Consider the following 21,628-nt stretch of genomic DNA (forward strand, 5'->3'; position numbering starts at 1 on the left):
GTTAGTCCAGTTGCTTTGCTAAAACAGATATGCAACGGGGGGACATATATCGGTTATAATTATATAGTTTTTAGTTTCTGTTTATTGATTTAGACAGAATCCCAAATTAAAGGATCTGACTCTTTTTTGTGATGTTTGCTCTTATAATACTGCTTCTGGAAATCTTACCTCCCATTGCAATATGTATAATATGGATTATACCATTTTAAAACAAACTTGTTTCTTTATTGGGTAAGAAATGGTAAGTCGATGGTAAAAACCAGCTGTCTTTGCATTTTAAAAATTCCTAATAAGAGTGAATATTTTATAATTCTCCTATAAATTTTACGTTCATGTCATTTACACAGTTATCTCGAGGGATCCTATCTTGGATTTGTTGATACACAGACCTCTGTGGTATGCTTGATATTTAACTTGAAACTAATCGGGGGAATGAGACAAATCCAGATTGTGGAACATTCCATAAGACAACATCCTAGGCTCTTCATAAATGTATCATAAAAAGGAAACAAGAAAACTGTTCTAGATTGAGAAGGCTAAAGAGATATGGCAACTAAATGCAAAGCAGGAGCTCTAAGTAGCTTTTGAAAAAACTTAAAGCTACCACAACAGTAAAGGGCATTTTGGGGACAGTTGGAGTAATTTGAATATGAACCTTATATTAGATAATATTATATCAATGTTACATTTCTTAACTCTGATAATTGTGGTTATGTAGGAGGATAGCTTTGTTCTTAGGAAATGAAGGCTGATATACTTCAGGGTAAGGTGTCGCTGTGTGTGAAGCCCTCAAATGGTTTAGTCAAGCTACATATGTTTGTATCCTATCGTACATTATAAATAATATTATAACATGATCATGCTATAATATTAATTATAATTATACTGTTATGTTTATGATATAAATGTAATGATACATTAGCCTATATTATGTAAGTATAAAAATTACAGTAATTTTTCTTAATATATTTAATATATACTGTGTTGATTTTTATATCCACACCAGTATACATTTATAAATCTGTCATATTCACACCATACACTCACACATACATACACTCACGTGATACATTACCCTACAGGAATTGGATTTTAATGGAGACCCTTGACAGCAGCAGGAAGTGCTGAAGGGATCAGTTTCTGCTGGTGAGGTTCTGTGGGCCTGAGGGACCCTTGGCTCCCATGTCCTGATGAATGGGGGATGGGAGTATTTTCACCAACTGGGGGCCCCATCCCCTTTCTCCTCTCACCTGTCCTGCTGCTTGGCACATGGAGGGCAGGGAGGTCCCCATGGGCAACATGAGGTTTACATGTGTTTCCTTCTCCTGTAGCCTTCTGTTTTCCTATATCTTTGATATAGAATCTCAAAAGGCAGTGTGTGTGTGCTCCAGGGCAGGAGACACAGAAAGGTTGGGGAAGTTCAGTCAGATAATCAGACCTGACTTATGGGAAGTTATTCTTGGCTCTCTGTCTAACCTGCTCCCAGGACCCACCCCTCACTGCTCACAGGTGGTAAGCAGCTTCTCTCCAGGTGTTGAGAGCACACTACCGAGAGCAAGCTTGCTTGCTTCCTTCCTTGCTTCCTTCCTTCCTTCCTCTCTTCCTTCCTCCCTTCCTCCCTTTTTAACATGTATTTATTCACAAGAGACACAGAGAGAGGCAGAGACACAGGCAGACAGAGAAGCAGGCTCCCTGCAGGGACCTGATATGGGACTCAATCCCAGATCCTGGGATCATGACCTGAGCCAAAGGCAGACGCTCAACCACTGAACTACCCAGGTGCCCCCTGAGAGGTCTTTAAAAGTCAGCAAGTTAATTATTGGGTTGCTATATTTAACATATTAAAATAAATGGAGTTTAGACCTTTGATTTGATTTCTGGTCATTTCTGTAAAAAATTGAGAAAGAGACCCTCGGGGATACCTGTAACCCTGGTTCCAGCAGGGTTCCTTTGAGAAAACTAGATTGGACTCTTCAGCAGTTTATCTGAAAATACAACTTTCCAGGATCAAAATGACTAGTCAATTTGAAGGATTTGCAAACCAGATTGCACCTGAAATGCATGAGGGGGGCTGGCTTACTGTTTAAATGTGATCCATGGTAATCTGGTGAAAGCAGTTGAATGTGCATCCTCTGGCCTCGGCAGCCTGGGCCTGGGGTTTTGTAGATCTGCTTTGTAGCAAGTAAGGGATACTGGAGAGATTTATTTTTTTTTAATTACCATTTTTTTTTCCTGCATCTAAAAAATGGTAAAATATTCTGAATATAGTAAAAGGAGGGAGTAGAAATGAAAGTCACCTGTAATTGTACAATTGGATGGCCATGGCCAGATTTCTCTGTGTGTGCACATGTCTCTGTGTTAAAACAGAACAAGGACACCTCCGTGAGGACCTGGTCGGCTGGGGTTGTGGTCGTTGGTTGCATCAGGGTAGGAGGTAGGCTTTCCATATTCCATCTCTCTCCATGTCAGAGACATTTTGAAAAAATAAGCACCAGTTAAAAAGGGGACTCAGGCAAGCTTGGGGAGGGGAAGCTGAGGGGCTGTGGGCAGACCCCCATCTGTATCATCTGTCCTGGGGATCAGCAGCTCAGCCTTTTTGCTTGGAGGCTGCTCCCCCCACCCCCCAAAAGCCAACACTGGGCATGTGCTCCCCATTCTTGCCTCTCCTCCTTGACCCTCCACCCCTACCTGCCTTGTCCATACTGACAGACTGCTCTCGGATTCTACAGCTATTTTGGCTCACCCAGGTGCCCAAGGGCAGGGAACCATATTTCCAAAGAGGTCTAGGAGGAACCATGTTCCTTCCTCCCAAGACTGACACTGTCATGGTGGCATGGCGGGTGTGGGGGGTTCTTGGGGGGTGCACTGGGTGTGGGGTCGAGCCTTCCCAGTGCACTTTAAGCAGTGCCATGCAGCCCACCTTCCTGGGCCTGCAGTAGCTCTGGGAACCAGGCAGGAGAGCCAGGGCCTGCCTCCCCTGCCCTCCAGGAAGCCAGAGGCAGCTCAGCTCTTACATTATGAGAGCCCCTCAGATGAGTGCTTTGGGGCCTTGCTGTCGGGAGAGTGAGCTGTCCCCCAAAGCATGTGGACAGTGTAATGTTGGCTTCTCCCTCTGCCCTCTGGGTTAGAATCTGGGTTCTACCACTTAGTAGCTGTGTTACCAGAGACAGGTTACATAAGCTCTCTATGCCTCAGTTTGCACATCTGTGAAGTGGGGATACATCAGTACCCTGCATGAAGGTTGTAAGGATTCAGTGAGCACCTGGCACAGAGTAAGCCCTTGGGAAGCATTAGCCATCATTCTCATTGTGTTAGTCCGCATGGGCTGCCATAACAAAATAACTGGTTTCTACAGCGGAAATTTCTTTCTCATAGTTCTGGAGGCTGAAAGTCTGAGATCAAGATGCCAACCATTAGATGAGGGCCCTCTTCCTGCCTTGTAGACACCAGCCTTCTCGCTGGGTGCTCATATAAGTTAGTGAGCGAGCTCAGATCACTACTTCTTCCTATAAGAGCACTAACCCCATCCTGGGAACCCCACTGTCATGACCACTGTCACATTGGCAAGTAGTACATCAATATGTGAATGGGACCGGGTGGTGTGTGTGTGTGTGGGGGGGGCATATACGTTCATTCCATAGCAATCATTATTATTATTTTTGTTGTCGTTTATTAGCCCCCTTGCAGGGCTTTTTTAGGCCTGGGACAACCTCTGATGTGGAGGGAAGGAAGCAGTGGGGACAGTCCTTCCGTCTTCAGTGAGGTCTTAAAGTCCACAGTGGTGGCTCTTGAACCTTCTGGAAAACTACTTTCTCCGTGTTGTGTCTCCCTCTCCTTTTGGCCTCCAGGGAAAGGTTCCTGGTTGTCCTACTCAGGAAGGGGGGAAGGACGAACAGCCAGGTTTATTAGGCAGCTGCTTCTCTGAGCCAGGCAGCTGGGTGCAGACTCCTCGGCACCCTGTGATGTCAGCACTGCCATCCCCATTTACAGAGGGCCAGGCCCTCGGAGGCTCCAGGCAAGGCCACCCCGGCTGTCTAAGGCCACGCTGCTCAGAAGCTGCGATAAAATGTGACCCTTGAGCCTTCTGATCCCACACCCTTGCGATGTGCAGCCGGTCCTCAGGGCAATGGAGCAGCCACAGCTGGAGCAGGACTGGGACTGCGATGACTTTGGCGGGTGCTGCCACTGCGGGAAACAGAGGCACGATCGGAGCCTTCCTGCCTCGCAGGGTGCGCCCTGCTGGGTCCGAGGCTCAGACCCCAGAGTCCCTGAGCCAGGGAGCGCTGCCCCCGCGCCTCCCGCTCCAGGCGCCTGCGGTGGGGGGAGGCCTCTTTCAAGGTGTGCTCACTGACCTGTCGTCTTCCCTGCCCTTGTCCCCTTCCAGCCCCTAAAGACAATGAAGAGCGAGTGTTCAGGGAGCGCATGCGGCCCAGGAAGCGGCAGGGGGCCGTCAGGCGGAGGGTCCACCAGGTCAACGGCCACAAGTTCATGGCCACCTACCTTCGGCAGCCCACCTACTGCTCCCACTGCAGAGACTTTATCTGGTAAGGCCCTGTCTCCCCGGAACCTCTGGTTACGCCTTCTCTGAGGTGAGAAGTTGGGGAAGAGTTGGAGGAGAATAGAAACTTCATTTTTAAAGTGCTAATGTGCTTTATTTCCTCTCTATTTGATTGCAGAAGACTTTTCTGGAGGCTAAGGGAGTGTTTCATCCTGGGGTTGGGGAGTGGGGATAAATGGGAGGAATGGGATCATGTCATATATCATCGTTTAAGGGGTTACGATCTTATAACCAATAGTGGTATGTTGTGATGTATATTTTTTAAAAAAAGAATCTTTATATTTTAGAGACACAAGCTTAATCATTTAGAAATGAAATGGTGTGATGTTTGGGATTTTTTTTTTTTAAATACTATATGGAAGGAGGGGAGAGGGGCTAGCAGTAGAGATGAAATAATAATAACCAATCATATATTAATCACTCTTAGAGCGGGGTGATGGATCTGCTACATTTATCTCTTTATTGTTGTATGCTCTGAATTTTTCCATTATGAAGCTTAAAAAAAATACTTGACTTGCCAGTATCTGTAATTCAAAGCAGTTCTTAATAACTGTTATAACAGTGGTGCTACTAGGCTGCCCAGATTTCAGAGGAGTGAGAGAGCAGCATTGGCTGGAGTGCTCAGGGAAGGCTCCCCGGAGGAGGTGGCATTTCTCCTTTCATGATGACTAGGATTTTGATAGGCAAAGACAGGTAGGTTGTAGGCCTTTTTGGGAGGTGGAGAAGGATAAGAAGCACTGGCTTTGGGTATTGGAGGGGGAATTTTAATGAATGCCTACCATGTGCCAGTTTCGTTCTTATGCACTGAAGATATCTAATTAAATCTTCCCAATATCCTACAAACTATGCATTATTAAAGCCACTCTGCTAACAATACTGAGACTCAGAAAACAAGACAAGTATGATGTCCTCCAGATAGAAAGTGATCAGAGACCCAGTTCCACCCCTGGTGAGCCCAACTGAAAGCTTTTCCTGACCTCCCACCAGCCTTTCTGGCAACCTCTCTGAGCTCTTGAAGTTGGCACTTGGATCCCTTGGGGGAGAATGAGTGAGGCCAACCTGCAGCACAAACAAACCAAACCAGGGAACATTTGAATCAGTCTTTGAATTCCCAAGGTGTCCAGGAGTGGCTTGTCTTGTCCTCGTGCTTTTCCAGAACTAGTCACCGAGGTTGGCATGGACATTGGAGGCGATGTGGCTCAGAATACACTCAACCTGACTGAAGCAGAAATAATGCCCCACTCCCACCACAGATACATTTCACCACCACCACCCCCAGGGCCACTTTACCCTCTGGCCTACATATTCGGTAGTTTGGTCATGAGTCGTGTGTTTGGAGGGAGTAGGTTGTGAAAGCTGAGATTTATGGATTCAGGTCTCCTCTAAGCCCATGGTGAATCCCACCGGGTTCTAGGTTTCCTGAGGCGTAGCCCCTGATGACGTCTGGCTGCTGCTGCTGGGCTGAAAATTGCAGATTGTCCCCTGGCCAGTTGGTCGTGGTGCGAGGACAGGGCCCAGGCCAGGCTGGTTGGGTTGTTCTATGTCTATACTGACCCTAACCCTGCCCCAGGGGAGCCTACGCCTGCCCTGGAGGGAACCTCAAGCATTGGCCTTGATCAAACAGTACATTGAACCCCTAATCCTGGCCACAGACTGACCGAGGACCCTTGACTGCTCCTGAAATGCCCAGGGAATGTGCCCTTAAGCCATAGTCCTCCGACATGATTACCCACAAGGAAGGGTACATTCGACTAACCAGGACCTGCCTTGAGCAAGCAGAGTCTTTGTGGTTTTCTAGAACACTATAATGGCCCCACTGGAATGGCTGTTTGTCTAGGAAACCAAGCCCTGACACTGACCAAACCTTGTACCCATTCTAAGCACTGGGTCTACCTTCTGTTGCCTCTGAAGGAGTCATTTTTTTCCATGATTTTATTTATTTACTTGGAGAGAGAGAGAATGTGTGAGAGAGAGAACACAAGTGGAGGGGAGGGGCAGAGGGAGAAGCAGACTCCCCGCTGAGCAGGAAGCCTGCCGCACGGCTCCATGCCAGGACCCTGGGATCATGACCTGAGCCAAAGGCAGACACTCAACTGACTGAGCTACCCCGGGTGCCCTGAAGGACGGGATTCCACAATGCTTGGTGCATTGTGGGTGGTGGCCAGAATGGGGTGACTGTGCGGTTTTTGACCTACTAAAACTTATTAAAAGGTTGTGTTCTTCTTTGCAGGGGTGTCATAGGAAAGCAGGGATACCAATGTCAAGGTAAGAGGCATTGTATGAACCTAATCCTTGGGGGCCCACAGGTCTGTCCAGATCAGTGACACTCCTAGGAAGCGTGTGCTGGGTTTGATGACATTTAGAGGGTCTCAACAGTTTGCATGCTTCTGTTCCCTCTCCGAGAAGCAAGACCCTGCCTTTCTGTGTCCCTGCCTGGCCATGGCTCCCGTATTCCTCTGTGGGAGCAGGGATAGGGGAGTGAGTACCTTGTGGGTGCCACCTGTCTCCGCTGTCCCAGGGGTCTCAGCACCCCTCCTAGGGAGACGCAACAATTGGAGGTCCTCCAAAGGCCCCGCTCTGCGCTGAGCTGGGCTCCGTGTGTTCTCTCAGCCCCGTCCCTCTCTCGCTCCCTGAAAAAGTTCCCTCACCTGCCCACTTCACTCTTATCACTCAGTGGTCCTTGCTGATTCTTTCTCTTCTTTTCTTTCCTTTTCTTTCCTTTCCTTTTCTTTCCTTTCCTTTCCTTTCCTTTCCTTTCCTTTCCTTTCCTTTCCTTTCCTTTCTTTCTTTTTCTTTTTCTTTTTCTTTTTCTTCTTCTTTTTCTTTTCTTCTTTTCTTTCCTTTTCTTTCTTTTTTTTGTGTCTCTACTGTGGACTTATTAACTCTTCAACATTTAAAACACACTTGACATTATTGCAGTTTGTCAGTTTTCAGTTCTTTGACTATAAAATGCAAGGTCAGGTTGGCTAGGATTGGAGGGTGGATATGTGCTGTGCTCGCGTCAAGGTTTCTCCGCGGGTAGAACTGGGAGACCATTCCATCTCCTCACTCAGGTGCTGGTTAAGTTGGGTGTCACCTCGGGGGGGGGACCCTGAGTGGGTTCTGTTGGACATTGCCATGTCCTCAGGGTAGCACGTATGCAGATGGGTCCTTACCCTTTTGGCCACCACTGCCCACGCTTCCTCATGACACTGAAGACAGAGCTCCAGGCCCCAGGAAAATGAAGCAAAAGCGTTTAAGACCGTCTGGGCCATAGAACACCCATTCTCCCGCTGCAGTGCTCCCTGTCACACGCGCCAACCCTGACGTGATCTGGGGTGGAGCACAGGACTGCTGCAGTGCCTTTAATAGACCTGCTTCACCGAAGGGAAACCGTGCCCTGACCTTGGCACATAGAAGCGGGGAAATTGATCGGTACGTCTGGAACTAGAGAAAACTGCTGATGCCCTCTGGGTGGAAGCGGTGCGCTCTTCTCCAGAGCATTTAGGGAACCCTGATGGCTCTGATGGCACAGCGACTGCAGGAAGGGCTTCTTTAAGATTGGGGACAGAAGGGGTGTGGCTCCGCTCATCCCTCTACTGAGACCTGAACCTTGGGGTGCAATCCTTTTACCCCCACTTGTCGCTCAGCCTTCCTTTTTTTTTTTTTTTCCATCTGCAGTTTGCACTTGTGTGGTTCACAAGCGATGCCATGAGCTCATAATTACGAAGTGTGCTGGATTAAAGAAACAGGAAACTCCCGATGAGGTAAATATTTATAACATTGAACTTCTGGGCTTTCTTCACCGCCACTCCCCCCGCCCCCCGCCTCCTCCGGGGTTCCGAAGCAGCTCCTTATCGCTCTGAGATTCCCTCGCTTTCTTCCTTGAGTTGATCAGGGTTAAGGGAGTTGTCCGCAGCCTTCCAGCGAGAGGCTCAGTCGACAGAAAGAGTGGGGCTCGGAGTCCGTTTCGTGTCTGTGGATATTATGCCAAGTGCGGTGCAATCCCAGATCCCCAAAGCCTGCGAGGAAAATGTGAATTGTCTTATGTCATTCATTATCTCATTGGAACAGTGAAGTGGCAACTGACATGTAAGTGGCTCCCCGCCGCTCATAAACATCGAGAGAGACACAACACACAAGCGGGAGCCTTATCTTTATGAGGTGAGGGGGGAACGGAGAGGAATTAGCAAGCCCCAGAAACACTTAGGAGACGGGAATAACTGGAGTAATAATACCAGCCGACGTTCATGGGGTACGTACCGTGTGCCCATGTAAGTTCTTCAACACATAGTATTTAATCTCATAGCAGCCCGAACGAGATGATATGTAGTTATCATCTTCATTTTGCAACACAGAGAGCGGAAGCACAGAGAGGTCGCGTTAGCTTGCCCCAGGTCACACAGCTAGTGTGGGGAAGAGCCACGTTCAAACCTAGGTAGTCTGTTCCACAGCGTCTGAGTCCTTGACCGCTGGACTTGATCGTCACGTATTCTTACAACCTAGTATCAGATTGGCTGTTAGGGAAGTCGTTAGGGGTAAGGAAGGGAGACAGTTCAACAGCAAAGGTGGGTTTCTCCTGACTGAGCGATGGGGAGGAGGGTGTGAGTGTGGGCGTTATCTGTGTTCACAGCAGTGGGTTTCCGAGGCCTGCTTTTAATTCTCGGTGAAATAAATAAGTACTGCATGATCATAGGGCATTAGAATTGTGGGGTCAGAGAGACGCCAGGTGGGCTGATAATCAGGTGGATTTATAATTTGGCTTCCAAAAGGATTGACTTACAGGACTTCTTTGACTTAAAAATAATTCACCCAAGTGGCATCTTGGCATCTGAAGTATTTCCTATCCTTTATCTCGTTTCGCTTTCACACAGTCTCTGGAAAGCAGTGAGGGACACGGCTTGGATAGAACCTTCTATGTCCCTGAGGGGCAGGTGGCCCAGGGCACGAGGGTTGTTTGCAGGGGTTCTGTTGTCACGGTGGACACTGCAGGTGGTCACCACCTGGGCCTCCTGGCTCCAGTGCCAGGATCAGGACCCAAGCACGCTGTCAAGCTCGTTACTCTGATGAGTAAACGAGAGGCAGGTGGCTGGCTTGCTGTCCGTCCATTCCTTCCTGTGTGCAGTCCGCTGAGTACTTCCTGTGTGCTGGGTCCGTGCCACGTCCCGGAGAAACAGGAACACACGATTCCTTCCCTTCAGGATCTCATGGGATTCTTCTACTGGGAGCCCTTCCAGGCTTCTAGAGCTCTCCATATCCCCTTGGAGGGAGAAGTCCCCAACGGGTTTGTGCTGTGCAGGTTAGAGGCTTGGGGTGTGAAATACCTGTAACAGCTGAGTCTGTGACCAGTTCTTTCTGTCTTTCCTGGCCTGTTGGCAGCGAACATAAGTCACCAGCGAGGTGTGTTCTCAAACTTGGCATGTGTCCCAAGGGAGATAAATTGCCAAGGATCAAGAACAAGGCCGTGGGTTTCTCAGCCCTGTGGAGCTCCTGCCTGGCCCAGGGCTCCTAGGGCCCATCTCCTGGAGCATCAGTGCGCCCCCACCCCACCCCACCCCTGGGTGACGGATGTGCCCTCTGCGAGTCCAGCACTGCGGGGGAGCGCCCCCCAAGCTCATTTCTTCCTGTCACTGCCTGCATGTGCGCACACACCTGCACACCCTGAATACACGGGGCCCTAAGCCCCAGGTATCTGATGTCTTCCTACCGTGAGGTGCTTTGGAACTTTTGCAGCAAGAGCGCCCAGCTGCTCTTCTCTCCCTGTTTCCTGCCTGCACGTTGGCCCTGAGGACACACCTGTCCCTGCACTTCCAAGTGTGCTGACCGCAGGAGGCTCTCCTCTGCATCACCTTCCTTCCTTCCTTTTTTTGACCTTCTGGTTCTGTCTTGCTGCTCTTTTCTTCCTTCCCATATTTCTGCACTGGTCTCACTCACCCCAGTTTCCAGGTCTTCCCAGCAGGGTGGCGTGTGCACATATGTACCGGCGTGCCTGCCGTCCTTTCTCTGATTGTGGCTCTTGCATGTGACCCATCCTCCTCCCACCATTCTCTGATACCTTCGAGTCCTTGGTGGCCCCAGCTGAGGGTCACGCAGCTGTCCCCGCCCCTCACTGAACCTCCTAGTTCCAGGACACTTCCCCACCTCTTCACCTTTGTCTGTCGCCCGTGTGCCTCTGAGTCTCTTCCTGGGAACCACGAGTCTGCTCTCAGTGTAGGCCCACCATGTCTTCAGCATTTGCAGGAGAAAAGTGGGTGCAGTGACCTGCACCCTTCAGGAGGAGCCGGCAGACATAGAGGTGATGTGACCACATTCACGAATACATCTGCCTGTACTATAAATCTGGGGAAGTGTGGGCACAGTTGTTGTCAGTAAACCTGGAGATCTTGTACTGGGACAAGACCCTGAGTGATCGCCCATGGCTCTCAAGCAGGGTCAGTGAGATTCTGGCCCGATGGAAGGGTCAGCCTCTCTCTGCCTCACTGTGAAGGCGAGTGATCCTGAGTGCGTGTGCCTGTGCGCAGGCATGCCTCATGCCTCTACATTTGGGATCAAGTCCATGTCTACATCTATGTCCATGTCTAGCTTTATCCCCTCCACCTTGCCCCCCACAGGGGCCTTCATTAGCCAGTCCCCGGTGAGCCAAGGATAGATTCTTTGCTGCATGCTCTGCACTCCCTGATTCCCACATTCAAATGCAAGAGTACTTTCTCCCCGGCCCACGGGGTCTCTGGTGATGGTCTCGCCAGTTTTGAGAGGGACCTGGTTCATGTGTCTGCTCCACTAGAGATGTAGATGGAGAGTGAGTGGCTCTGTGGAGGGCCACAAGAGACCCAGAAAGGTGGGCCAATGCTGACCACCCCTCGCTTCTGTGTCTCGTCCACCCCACAGCTCTGTGACATGAGGTGGGATGGGCATGGCATCTTTGTTTGCCAGATAAGGAATCTGAAGCCCCAAGAAGTCAGGAAACTTCCAAGACCTCACAGGTGTTTGGTGGCAGACCCAGGCCTGCAGATCAAACTGCCCGGACTCCTTTTCCCCATCCTTCCGCATCCTTCCCCATCCTTCTTACACCTTCTCTTTACTCTTTTTAAATAATCCATAAATGGCAGCACTGCTGGTAGAAGCCCTGGGCTCTGAATTCACACTCGTGGGCATCGAAGCCTGCCTCTGTTACTTATTAGCCTACAGGCAAGCTTCTTTCTCTCATTGTGCCTTAATGTCCCCATCTGTAAACTCAGACTAACGATGGCACCTACCACACGGGGTGCTGGTAAGGTTTAACTGTGATGATGATGATGTCACCTGGCTTGTGGGCAGTACCTATACCTTCATGTCCTTAGTGGTCACTGCTCTGTATTAGCAGTCTTCACCACAATTATTGCTTGTCCCAACTGACAGCCTATGGTTTCCACAGCTGTGCTGGGTTTTCAGGGCATTTATAGAATCTGTCCACCATCAAGCTGCTGGAAGACAGCCTAGGTGCGGCCTCCATGCACAAAGAAGCATTGAAAAACCCACAGTGATACCTCACTAACAGCCAGAACGTGAGGTGCAGATTGAGCGCCGTGTGCCATGAGAGTGTGAATGAAGCCCACAGCCCCAGAGTGATGCTGCCCAGGGGAGCGGGGCCTGGCCTCTCAAGGTCCAATAGCGAGACGGAGAATGAGTTATAAGGGCATCAGGCCCCAAGGCCCTGGGAGGGTCTCTGCACCTAGCTTCTCAGGGCAGCTTTCAGAGCCAGGCTCTGACCTGCCACCTTCAGTGGCCATATCTTCTGGGTGTGAACGAGCTTGCCAGTGACCCTGTGTTTTGCCGTCCCTGCAGGTGGGCTCCCAGCGGTTCAGCGTCAACATGCCTCACAAGTTTGGTATTCACAACTACAAGGTCCCCACCTTCTGCGACCACTGTGGGTCCTTGCTCTGGGGCCTCCTACGGCAGGGTTTGCAGTGCAAAGGTAAGGAAGGTGCTCTGTGCCCTGCCCTAGTCCCCCCCCAACCACCACCACCATATACTCTCACATCCCTTTGGTCTCTCTGTAGCCTTTTAAAAAAATTCTTTGTTCTCAGAGCCTCCCAAGTAAATTCCAGGTTTGGCCAGGGGACTGAGCACAAGCCCTTGTTACATGCTGCTTAGTTACTCCATGGATTTGTTAAGCAGTCTCCGTGCAGAGAGCGACCAAGGAAATTCCGTAGAGGGAATGCTGAGGAATGTGTGCTTCTCCCATCTTTAAGACCATGAGGAAGCTGGGAGGCATGAGATGAGTCTATAAAAATGTAGAAATATTTTAAGGAAAAATACATTGGATCAGAAGGGAAGACATATTTCTGGAGTTAGGACCTGAAATGAGTAATGGCTAACTTTCTGTGACGATCTGTGGTTCCGAGCTTATTCTGGAAAGGAGTAAGGTGCTTTCCTAAATGCTAGGATGCTCTTACATCTTATTGATCCCTCACAGGCCCATTACATAGGTAGTATTATTCCCATGACCCCGAGGCTCAGAGACCAAGTGACTTGTTCATGTCATGCCGCTTATTGACCCTTGAGTTCTCAAGTTCCTTCTTCTCTTTCCTGCCCATGAATTGCCTTCTGCTCAGATGAGATGGGTAACAGCACATGGTAATATGGAAAGGCAGAAACATGCTGTGGGGGCCTGACTGGAGTGCTTAGTTCCATGAGCTGGTCCAGCTGGCATACAGAGTTGGACGTCCACAAACTGTTGGGCCGGAATATTGCATGGCTTTGTACCGAATGTATTATTAATAAATTCCCATTGTGGAAAAATTAGAAAGAGAGATGAAGTATAAAAAAGGAATACTGAGACCGAGAACAGATTGGTCATTGAAGGGATCCCAATGAGAAATTATGACGATTAGGAATAATGTTTGCAGCTGTAGAGGGAATACAGAGAGGAAGAATAACTAAATTGAAGAGTAATCTATTGGATGTGTGACCACATCCACCTGGGAGGATGGTGACACCATTCGCTGAGAGAGCAAATTCAAGAGGGAATGCAGGTCAGAGGCAAAGATGGTGGAGCTGATTAAGGGCCATGCTAACCCCGAGGTGCCTGTGGGAAATCTACAGGGAGCTGTCCAACTGTTGGGAATTCTCACTGAAATTCTGAGGGAAGTCTACATTGAGTGTTCAGACTTGGGATTTGTCAGTGTAGTGGTTAAAGGTATAGAAGGTAGTAATTGAAGCTGGAAAGTCAGTGTCATCCCCAGAAGTGCCTTGTGTGTGAAGAGAGGAGGTAACACCCTGAGATTTGGGGGAGGAAGGTGACTGGCATTCAACGACAAGCCTACAGAGGCAGTTGAAGAACCTCAGAGGTGGGAGGAGAAGTCTTGAGGAATGGCAGTGTAGAAGTCAAGAGTAAAGAGTATTAAAAAAACATTTAAAGGAAGTGATAAGTGGTGCCAGATGCTTCCAAGAGGCCACTCAAGGTAAGAAGTGGAACATGGGGTTGTATTTAACTATTAGGAGGTCACTAGCGACCTCGGTAGGAGTCATCTTGGTGGGATGGAAGCCTAGGTGTGGAGGCTGAAGCCAGAATGGAAGATGAAGTATCCTCTCAGAATGTTTTCTGTAATGAGGGAAAAGACTATGAAAAAGGAGAAATTAGTGAGCCAAGGGGGAACAGAGTGGGCCTTGGGGAGAAAGATGGATACCCCTCCTCCCGGCTGGAAGGAAAGCCTGGAGACCAGGCCTGGACATGGATACATTACCTATGTTAGGGATGGGAGATGAGGGGACTAGATGATCCCTTAAGTTCTGAGTTGTTGAGGGCATTGCAAGGAATTCCCTTGTCTTCTGAACCCGGACATCCCTTTTGAAGTCGAAGTAAGAGGGTGTGGAAGCCATGAGGGGGTGGAGGTTGGAAACGGCTGTGCAGGCAACTAAGTGTCCTGACTTGGGACAGAAGGAAGTGCTGGCTGTGGACACATCTGCTGTCCCGGGTGAGCTGCCCAGAATTTCAGACCTCCCCGTCCAGTATTCTGGTGCACAATCCTGACACAAAAAAAGCAGGGCCTGCCCAAAATCCTTTTTGACACTAAGTGACATTAAAACAATGGAAGGGGAAGAAATAAATGGATCAGGGCCCAATGAATGAGTGTTGTTAGCAAACGTTGATGCATTTGGGAAGGGTTGAGTGGGGCTGCCGGGAAGCACAGAGCCTGCTTTGGATGGGACTCCAATGTCTGGTGTTCAGTAAATATATTAATGATTGATCTATCTAGGGAGTCTAAATGCAGATAGTGTCATCTCATAAATATTGACATCTTAAGAAAGCAGCCCAGACGCCCAGATGTTGCTGCCAGGACTATGGGGGCCCTGGATGACCCTGGAAGAAGGCAGGGTCCAGGGGTGTGTACTCAGCTGTTTTGGCAGGCAGCACTCCTCATGGCTGCTCAAGCAAGAGCGGAGGAGAATGAGGCTACCTGTTCCCAGGAGCCCAGGGCAGCGGGAGGGAGGCAGGCCCACAGACTGCGAGGCCAAGAGTCCCAGTACACGCTCACAGATCTCTCTCCTGTTCATCTGATATGATGGTGAACTCACCTCCCCTTGCTCCTTTCCTACTCCTGCTACCTACCTCCCCACCCCGCCATCCTCAATTAGCAGACTGTTTTTTTAGAGCAGCTATAAGATCTACAGCAAAATTGAGAGAAACGTATGGACATTTTCCATATACTGCCCCACCCCCACGTGCTCACAGCCTCCCCACTGTCAATGAGCCCCCCACCAAGTGGTACGATTGTTACAGCTGCTGAACCTACAGTGGCACGTCATCACCCAGTGTCTTTAGTTTACATTAGGGTTCACTCTTGGTATTGGACATTCTGTGAGTTTTGACAAATGTATGATGACAGGAATCTGCCCTCCTAGTACCCTACAGAATGCTTTCCCTGCCCCAGGTTTGCAGTGTTTCCTTCTCTCTCTCTCTGTTTTTTTTTTTTTTTTTTTTTTAAGATTTATTTATTTATTCATGAGGGGCGGGGGGCAGAGACACAGGCAGAGGGAGAAGTAGGCTCTCCGCAGGGAGCCCAATGTGAGACTTGATCCCAGATCCTGGGATCATGACCTGAACCGCAGGCAGCTACCCAACTGCTGAGCCACTCAGACGTCCCTGAGGTTCTCAACCTCAGGGGTTTGCCCCTGCAGACCCCTTACCCTATGGAGAGGGAGATGGTCGCAAGAGGCCAATAGGGGCCCCCTCTTGCCTGGGTCTGAGTCTAGTTCTGCTGCTATGATTACTAGGAAAAAGAAACCAAGAATTAGAGACCTGCCCAGGGTCCTGGAGCATGTTCATGTGGAGCTGGCACTAAGGCCCCTGACTCTGTTCTGTGCTCCATGCCCTCTCCTAACTCCAGAAGCCTCTATCAGGTTCCTGCCTTTGCTGGAACATGCCACCTTGATCCCCAAGGCTGGGGCCCTGGTCCCCTGGTCCGTGGCTTCAGCTTTGTTGCCCATCTCACTCCTGGGAATCAGGTCACATACTTTCAATGGAACAGTTTTCTTGAGACCTTGGATCTACAGGAAAGGATCCATGAGACTATCTTGGCAAGTCTAGCTACCTAGACTTGGGGGGTCAAGGGTTGTGTGTGTACCCCTCTGTCGGCCAGGGAGAAGGTATGTCATCACCCCATTTTACTGGAAGGGTATGGAGAACTGGAGAGACTGTACAATGTGCACAAGGGTGGATGCAGCCAGGGATGTGTGGGAACCGTCCTATGTCCTCTGGGCTGCTGCCTCCCTGCCCATGGCCTGGAGGCACCGGACCCTGGGAGGATGCTCACAGATAGTTGTTGGGTAACCCAGCTCCTAAGTCAGGGGTAGAAAAACACTGGTGCCAAGTGAACATACAAAATACTTCATTCCTGTCTTTTTTCTTAGGATTAAGGTGCCCACAGAGTCAGAGTCTCTCTCCAGACTCATTTGTAGGTCTGCCTGAGCACCCCAACCACTGTTAGACCAGAAACTGGCTTCAAACACCCAGATACCAGCATCCATCACTAAGCCCCTGAGGCATTTGAATCATTTCCGTTCTTCACTTCGCTTTAACCACACCACTTCCTCACCGGACCTCACCTGCACCGTGAACCTCTCTAGGCCCTTTTGTACCTGTGTTTTATTTTTCTCTTGACACATGAAGTTAGTCTCCCTGGAGGGAAAGATACCCAAGGCCTTAGGATTTTCTTCTTCTCTAATGAAGGTGAGCGGTTCTCACTCACCTTCTAGCCCACCCCCTACTTCTTTTCCACCCATGATCTCACACTCCCATCTCCAGCACAGCTGCCCTAAAGTCATCTGCACTGAGGGACAAGTTAGCAGAAGGCCAGATCTGTCTACACAGCTCACAGCATGAACTGTAGGGACCTGAGGAAGCCCTGCTTTCTTTCTCATGCCTATGTGATGGGGTGGGGGATGAGGGGGGAGGCGCGGCCTACGCCTACCTCTCTGCTCTGATTGCAGCTCTGTTCCCAGCTAGGAATGAAGGCACACTGGAGAAAGGTCTGGCCTAGAGGTTCCCAAAGAGTCCTCTCCCCAGCCCGCTGCCTTTCTTTGAGATCCCATCTTAATAACTGCTGTGATCTGAGGCTGCTTTCCTGGTCTAAGGGGATGAGGAATGTGTCCTTTTGTTTGAGGACCAACGACTTAGGGAGCTGTGGCCCATCGGGGTCACAGGCTAAGAGTCTGGGAAGCTGTTCTGGTCTTGGTTCCATTATTGCCTGGCTGGACAGTTGCAGGGAGGTCACTCTGGCTTGGTGACCTGGGCTTGCTTCTAATCTCAGCTGCCCTTCTGTCTTCTGAGGACTATAATGAAATAATGAACTGAGTGATCTTAGTTGCATACTATGTGCAGTGGCTGTGGAAAGCCAGGAACAGAAAAGAAAAGTTTTCTTCCCTTTCTTTACTTCCTTCCTTCTTCTGTCCATCTGTCCCTCCCTCCTCTCTTCCTGCCTTCTCCCTCCTTCCCTCCCCCCCCCTTTTTTTTTAAAGTGTTTTGGACATTTAAAACACTTTAAACACACAGAAAGGGATTTTTATTCTCATCACTTCTGAAAACGTTAGTCCTTTATTATTTTTCTAACAACTAGACTCCTTGTAACTTCAAGTTTTGTTTGTATTTTTAGAATGGAAAAAAAGAACACTAGTAATATGTATATAATTCTTACCCTCAAAGATTCTAGCAAGACTCAAGTATCTCTATGTGAAAGATACTAAAATCCTTTATATTTTCTTTCTACTTCCATGCCTAGACTTAACTACAATGGGTCCTTCCATGGTAATTGTGTGTATGTTTGCTGCATGGATACCTAAACTCACTTGCTTGCTCACTCACTCGGTATTAGGTATCTATTTCTGCATTACAAATTATCTCAAAACCTGGTGCCTTGAAACAACCAGGGATATCTCAGAGTCTGTCTCTAAATGCAACTCAGCTGAGTGCTTCTTGCTTGGGGTCTCTCAAGAGCTTGTAGACAGACCGACATCTGGGACTCTGGTCTCATCTGAAGGCTTGACTGGAAGAGCATTCCTTCCAGTCTTGCTCATGAGGCTGTTGGAGCCCCAGGTCCTGACTGGCTGTTGGCCGGGCTGGACACGTCAGTTGTTTGCCACATGAGCATCTGTGTAGGGCAGCTCACAGCATGGCAGCTGGCTTCCTTCAGCACAAGCAAGCAAGAAAGTGAGAGAGGATGCCCGAAACAGAAGCCACAGTCTTTTGTGTCTTAATGGCAAAAATGACATCCTACCACTTTTGACATTGTCTGCTCATGAGAACAGATAACTACATCTGGCACACAATTGGAAGGAATGACATGAAGGCATGGATGTCAGGAAGTGGAGATCATTGGGAGCCACCTTAGAAGCTACCTGTGCTCCCCTCACATACACTCATGCACCCCTACAAACATACACACTCGATCACCTTCTCTATGAGGGCTATTCTGACCACCCTTTTAAAAACTGAAGCTCTCACCTCTTACCTTGCATCACCTTCCTCTGCTTGCTTTTTCTTTATGAAACTGACCATCATCTAATATTGTAAATTACTTATTTATAAGTAATATATTTCCACCCTTCAGAATATAAGGATCCATAGGATCCATGAGGGTTTTTTCCATCCATATTGCTGTTTCCCCAGCATCTGCAACAGTGCTTGACACATTGACACTTAATAAATATTTTTATTTAAATCCTCTATGCATCATTATGTAATTTTCTCCCCCCCCATATGTCTTAGGGTATTTCCAAGTCACTATATTAAGTCTACTTTATTCTTTTTAATGGCTGCCTAATATTCCATATTATGACCATTCCATACATCATTTCAACATTGCCCTCTTGATGGACACTTGTTTATGCATCCTCACTATTTCATGCTGCTTCAAATATCCTCATACTTGTATCTTCATGTGTCTGTATGAATAGTTATGGAAGAAAGGCCCCTAGAAGTCCTGCAATAACTTTAAGCCCTGGTCTTTTTGTGGTTGGATCATAGAAGGAGTTAATCACATAAGGGGACTTTTGTTTATTTATTTGTTTTTAAATGAAGTTGCATTAACTATTTTCCCTTTTGCCTTGGCACTGAATTTTACATGATTGGAAAATGCTTTTGTAGGGAGTTTAGGATTTCAGACGCCTCCTACCTACTGGGTTCTGGCCTGATAGTTGCCATCATGCTGCCTATGTTCAGATACTCTCCTCAGAGTTAGTGTTCATTTAAAAGCATGGCACCCTGCTTTGTGCAAGGCATCATGGAGAACTTGGAGATAGAGCATTACTGTAGCTTTCTAGGAACTTCCACTTTACTTGGGTAGTAAACATTAACAAGTTGAATAATAGACTTAGTCAAACAGCCAGTCAAAAATAAGTGGGAGCAATTCATGGGCAAGAGAGGCCGTCAGGACAGGCTTTGGGGAGAGATGGTGCTCCAGCTGCATCATGAGGGAAGAACAGGACATGAAGACCATGGAGGCAAAAGGGAAGACATTTTAAGTAGATGACAAGTTGAGGGCATGGAAGGAAGAAGCAGTTGAGTACTCAGGAATGAAATGCTACAGGAGTCTGCTTGGTTGGTTTGGATTCCTCTGCAGTAACACTGGGCAATGCCTGGGGGGCCATGCTCTCAAGGTTGGTGGAGTTTTCGTCCAAAGAATGTTGGGTAGCAGACAGTTGGCCTGTCAGTCTCTGGAAAGCTTTGAATGATGGTCCCAGTGTGATCAGGACTCCCAAATCTCTGGCTGGTGACATAGGGTATCCAGTGTCTGCCCGGGACTCTACAGTATGTCACCCCTGCCCCTGCCAACTTGTATTATACAGTTATACAGTTTCCTATTGACAATTATTTGTCCTCTGTCTCCGAGCATGGCATGGCCGACTGTAACCTGCCATGACATCAAACTGATGCCCTGGCTCATGCTCAAGGGTCAGATAACTCTAACATAGATTTCTGCGAGACACACAGGCCTGCCTCTCTGCTCAGGTGTGGCTTTGTCATTGTTCTCAAGTCATCTACTTGCTCTGAAAAAATTCCCAAAGCCTGACCTGCCTCATCTCTCCAAAGGCTGGTAGAATGGATGATAGGAAATGTAGGTCGGTGTGCTGCAGTGCCACCCAGAATGGAGTGGGAGCTCAACAAACATGAGTAACTGGGTGGTGGTAGAGTGATGATTCTCCTTTTAAAAGAGCCCCAGCAAGCCTGCCCGGTTTCTTCCCAGCATGAATTACACCGGTGAAACCACTGGAAATGAACAGGGAAGACTTCAAGGGCTAGGATTGGCAGCCCAGGGCTAATGGTCCTTGGCCTTGGTGTTTACCAGCAGTACAGAGGTGGGGGAGGACAGTTTGGGTGGTTTGTTTGGCCCCTATTCCTGTGGGTGAACCTCAGGTTTCTTTTAGTTCCCGCCAGCACATCCACTTTCTTTTACTGATCTGTACCCTCTGGGTGTCAGGCCCCAGCCTCCAGGGGACCCATTATGGCTGCCTGAATGATCTCAAGCTCCCCTTCCTCAGCCAGCTTTGTCCTCATGTTTCCAGACATTTCAAAGCACTTTCAAAGACACTATCTCATGCTGTCCATTTTAACTGACACAACATTGGGATTTTTAAAAAACTTATCAAGAAAACTATATGGCTCTCCCAGGGAAATAATAGAATTTTTGAAAATAGAAAGAAAAATCTTTGAGGGGGGAAAAAAACTCAGAGTTTTAAAAGTAAAAAACGAAGAAGTCCCCTAAGACCGCTTCTGTCCTGCTGTCCAGCCAACCCACATTGTTTGGTTAGGACAGGCTGGTTTAGCATTTTAACAGCAGGGGGCGCCAGAGGCTACATTATGTAGATCCGTTGCCCTTGCTGAGAAATTCTTTCACTTTGGTTGCTTTATTCTTGTCCTTTCTGTCACCTCATGAAGAAGCATGAAGAACGCATTCATGGGGCTGGTGGGCAGGAGTAGGTAAGGTGAGCCTAGTGTCAAAGGGTAGCTGCTGCTATGGGGCGTGGAACTGGGAATTTTGAGCAGAGTGCTGGGAGTACTTGGTGGGCCTGAGGATTTCCAGGCATCACTAGCAATAATTCAGAGAATCAAGTCAGTGCCAGGGACCGGCTGTGGTGGAGCTGCCTTACGTGTTTATATTGCCTGAGAAAGGCCCCTCCCACTAGTACCCCTACACTGCACCCTCATCTTTGGGTGTATGGACATCTTGAGCTCCATAGCTCAGCTGAGCCTTCCAAGGCTGAGTTGAGGTGGAGAGTGGTCTGTGCTGTCTGTCCCTCCTTCCGGGCCAGTGACCAGACCATGGATTTCTCTGCTTGGTTTCATTCGGAAAGTTTTGTGTGCGTGCAAACATGCGTGTGTGTGTGTGTGTTTTAATGTACTTGAATTTTTAGAGAAGTTTTAGGTTTGCAGCAAAATTGAGGGCAGGGTACAGAGATTTCCCATATATCCCCACCTCACACACACAGTCTCCCACACTATCTGCATCCCCCACAAGAGCAGTACGTTTATTATAGTCCGTGGACTTACACTGACCCATTGTTATCACTTGGTTTACATTAGGGTTCTCTCGTGATGTTGTACGTCCCATGATT

At 48.6% G+C, this 21,628-nt stretch overlaps 1 protein-coding gene across 2 annotated transcripts in view; it reads left to right on the plus strand.

The window, feature by feature from the left end:
* PRKCE (protein kinase C epsilon) overlaps window positions 1–21,628 on the plus strand; it is a 492,630-nt gene that overhangs the window by 308,070 nt on the left and 162,932 nt on the right. Inside the window, exons 1-5 of one of the 2 annotated variants that reach the window (XM_041754369.1) lie at window positions 4,112–4,229; window positions 4,385–4,544; window positions 6,789–6,823; window positions 8,219–8,304; window positions 12,362–12,491. In XM_041754369.1, the coding sequence (XP_041610303.1) occupies window positions 4,127–4,229; window positions 4,385–4,544; window positions 6,789–6,823; window positions 8,219–8,304; window positions 12,362–12,491 (514 nt within the window). In that variant the 5' untranslated portion in view covers window positions 4,112–4,126. Of the gene's footprint in view, window positions 1–4,111; window positions 4,230–4,384; window positions 4,545–6,788; window positions 6,824–8,218; window positions 8,305–12,361; window positions 12,492–21,628 lie in introns of those variants that run through there. The other variant, XM_041754368.1, reaches the window with a different exon arrangement.

Source organism: Vulpes lagopus, chromosome 5, assembly GCF_018345385.1.
Source record: "Vulpes lagopus strain Blue_001 chromosome 5, ASM1834538v1, whole genome shotgun sequence".
NCBI lineage: Eukaryota > Metazoa > Chordata > Mammalia > Carnivora > Canidae > Vulpes > Vulpes lagopus.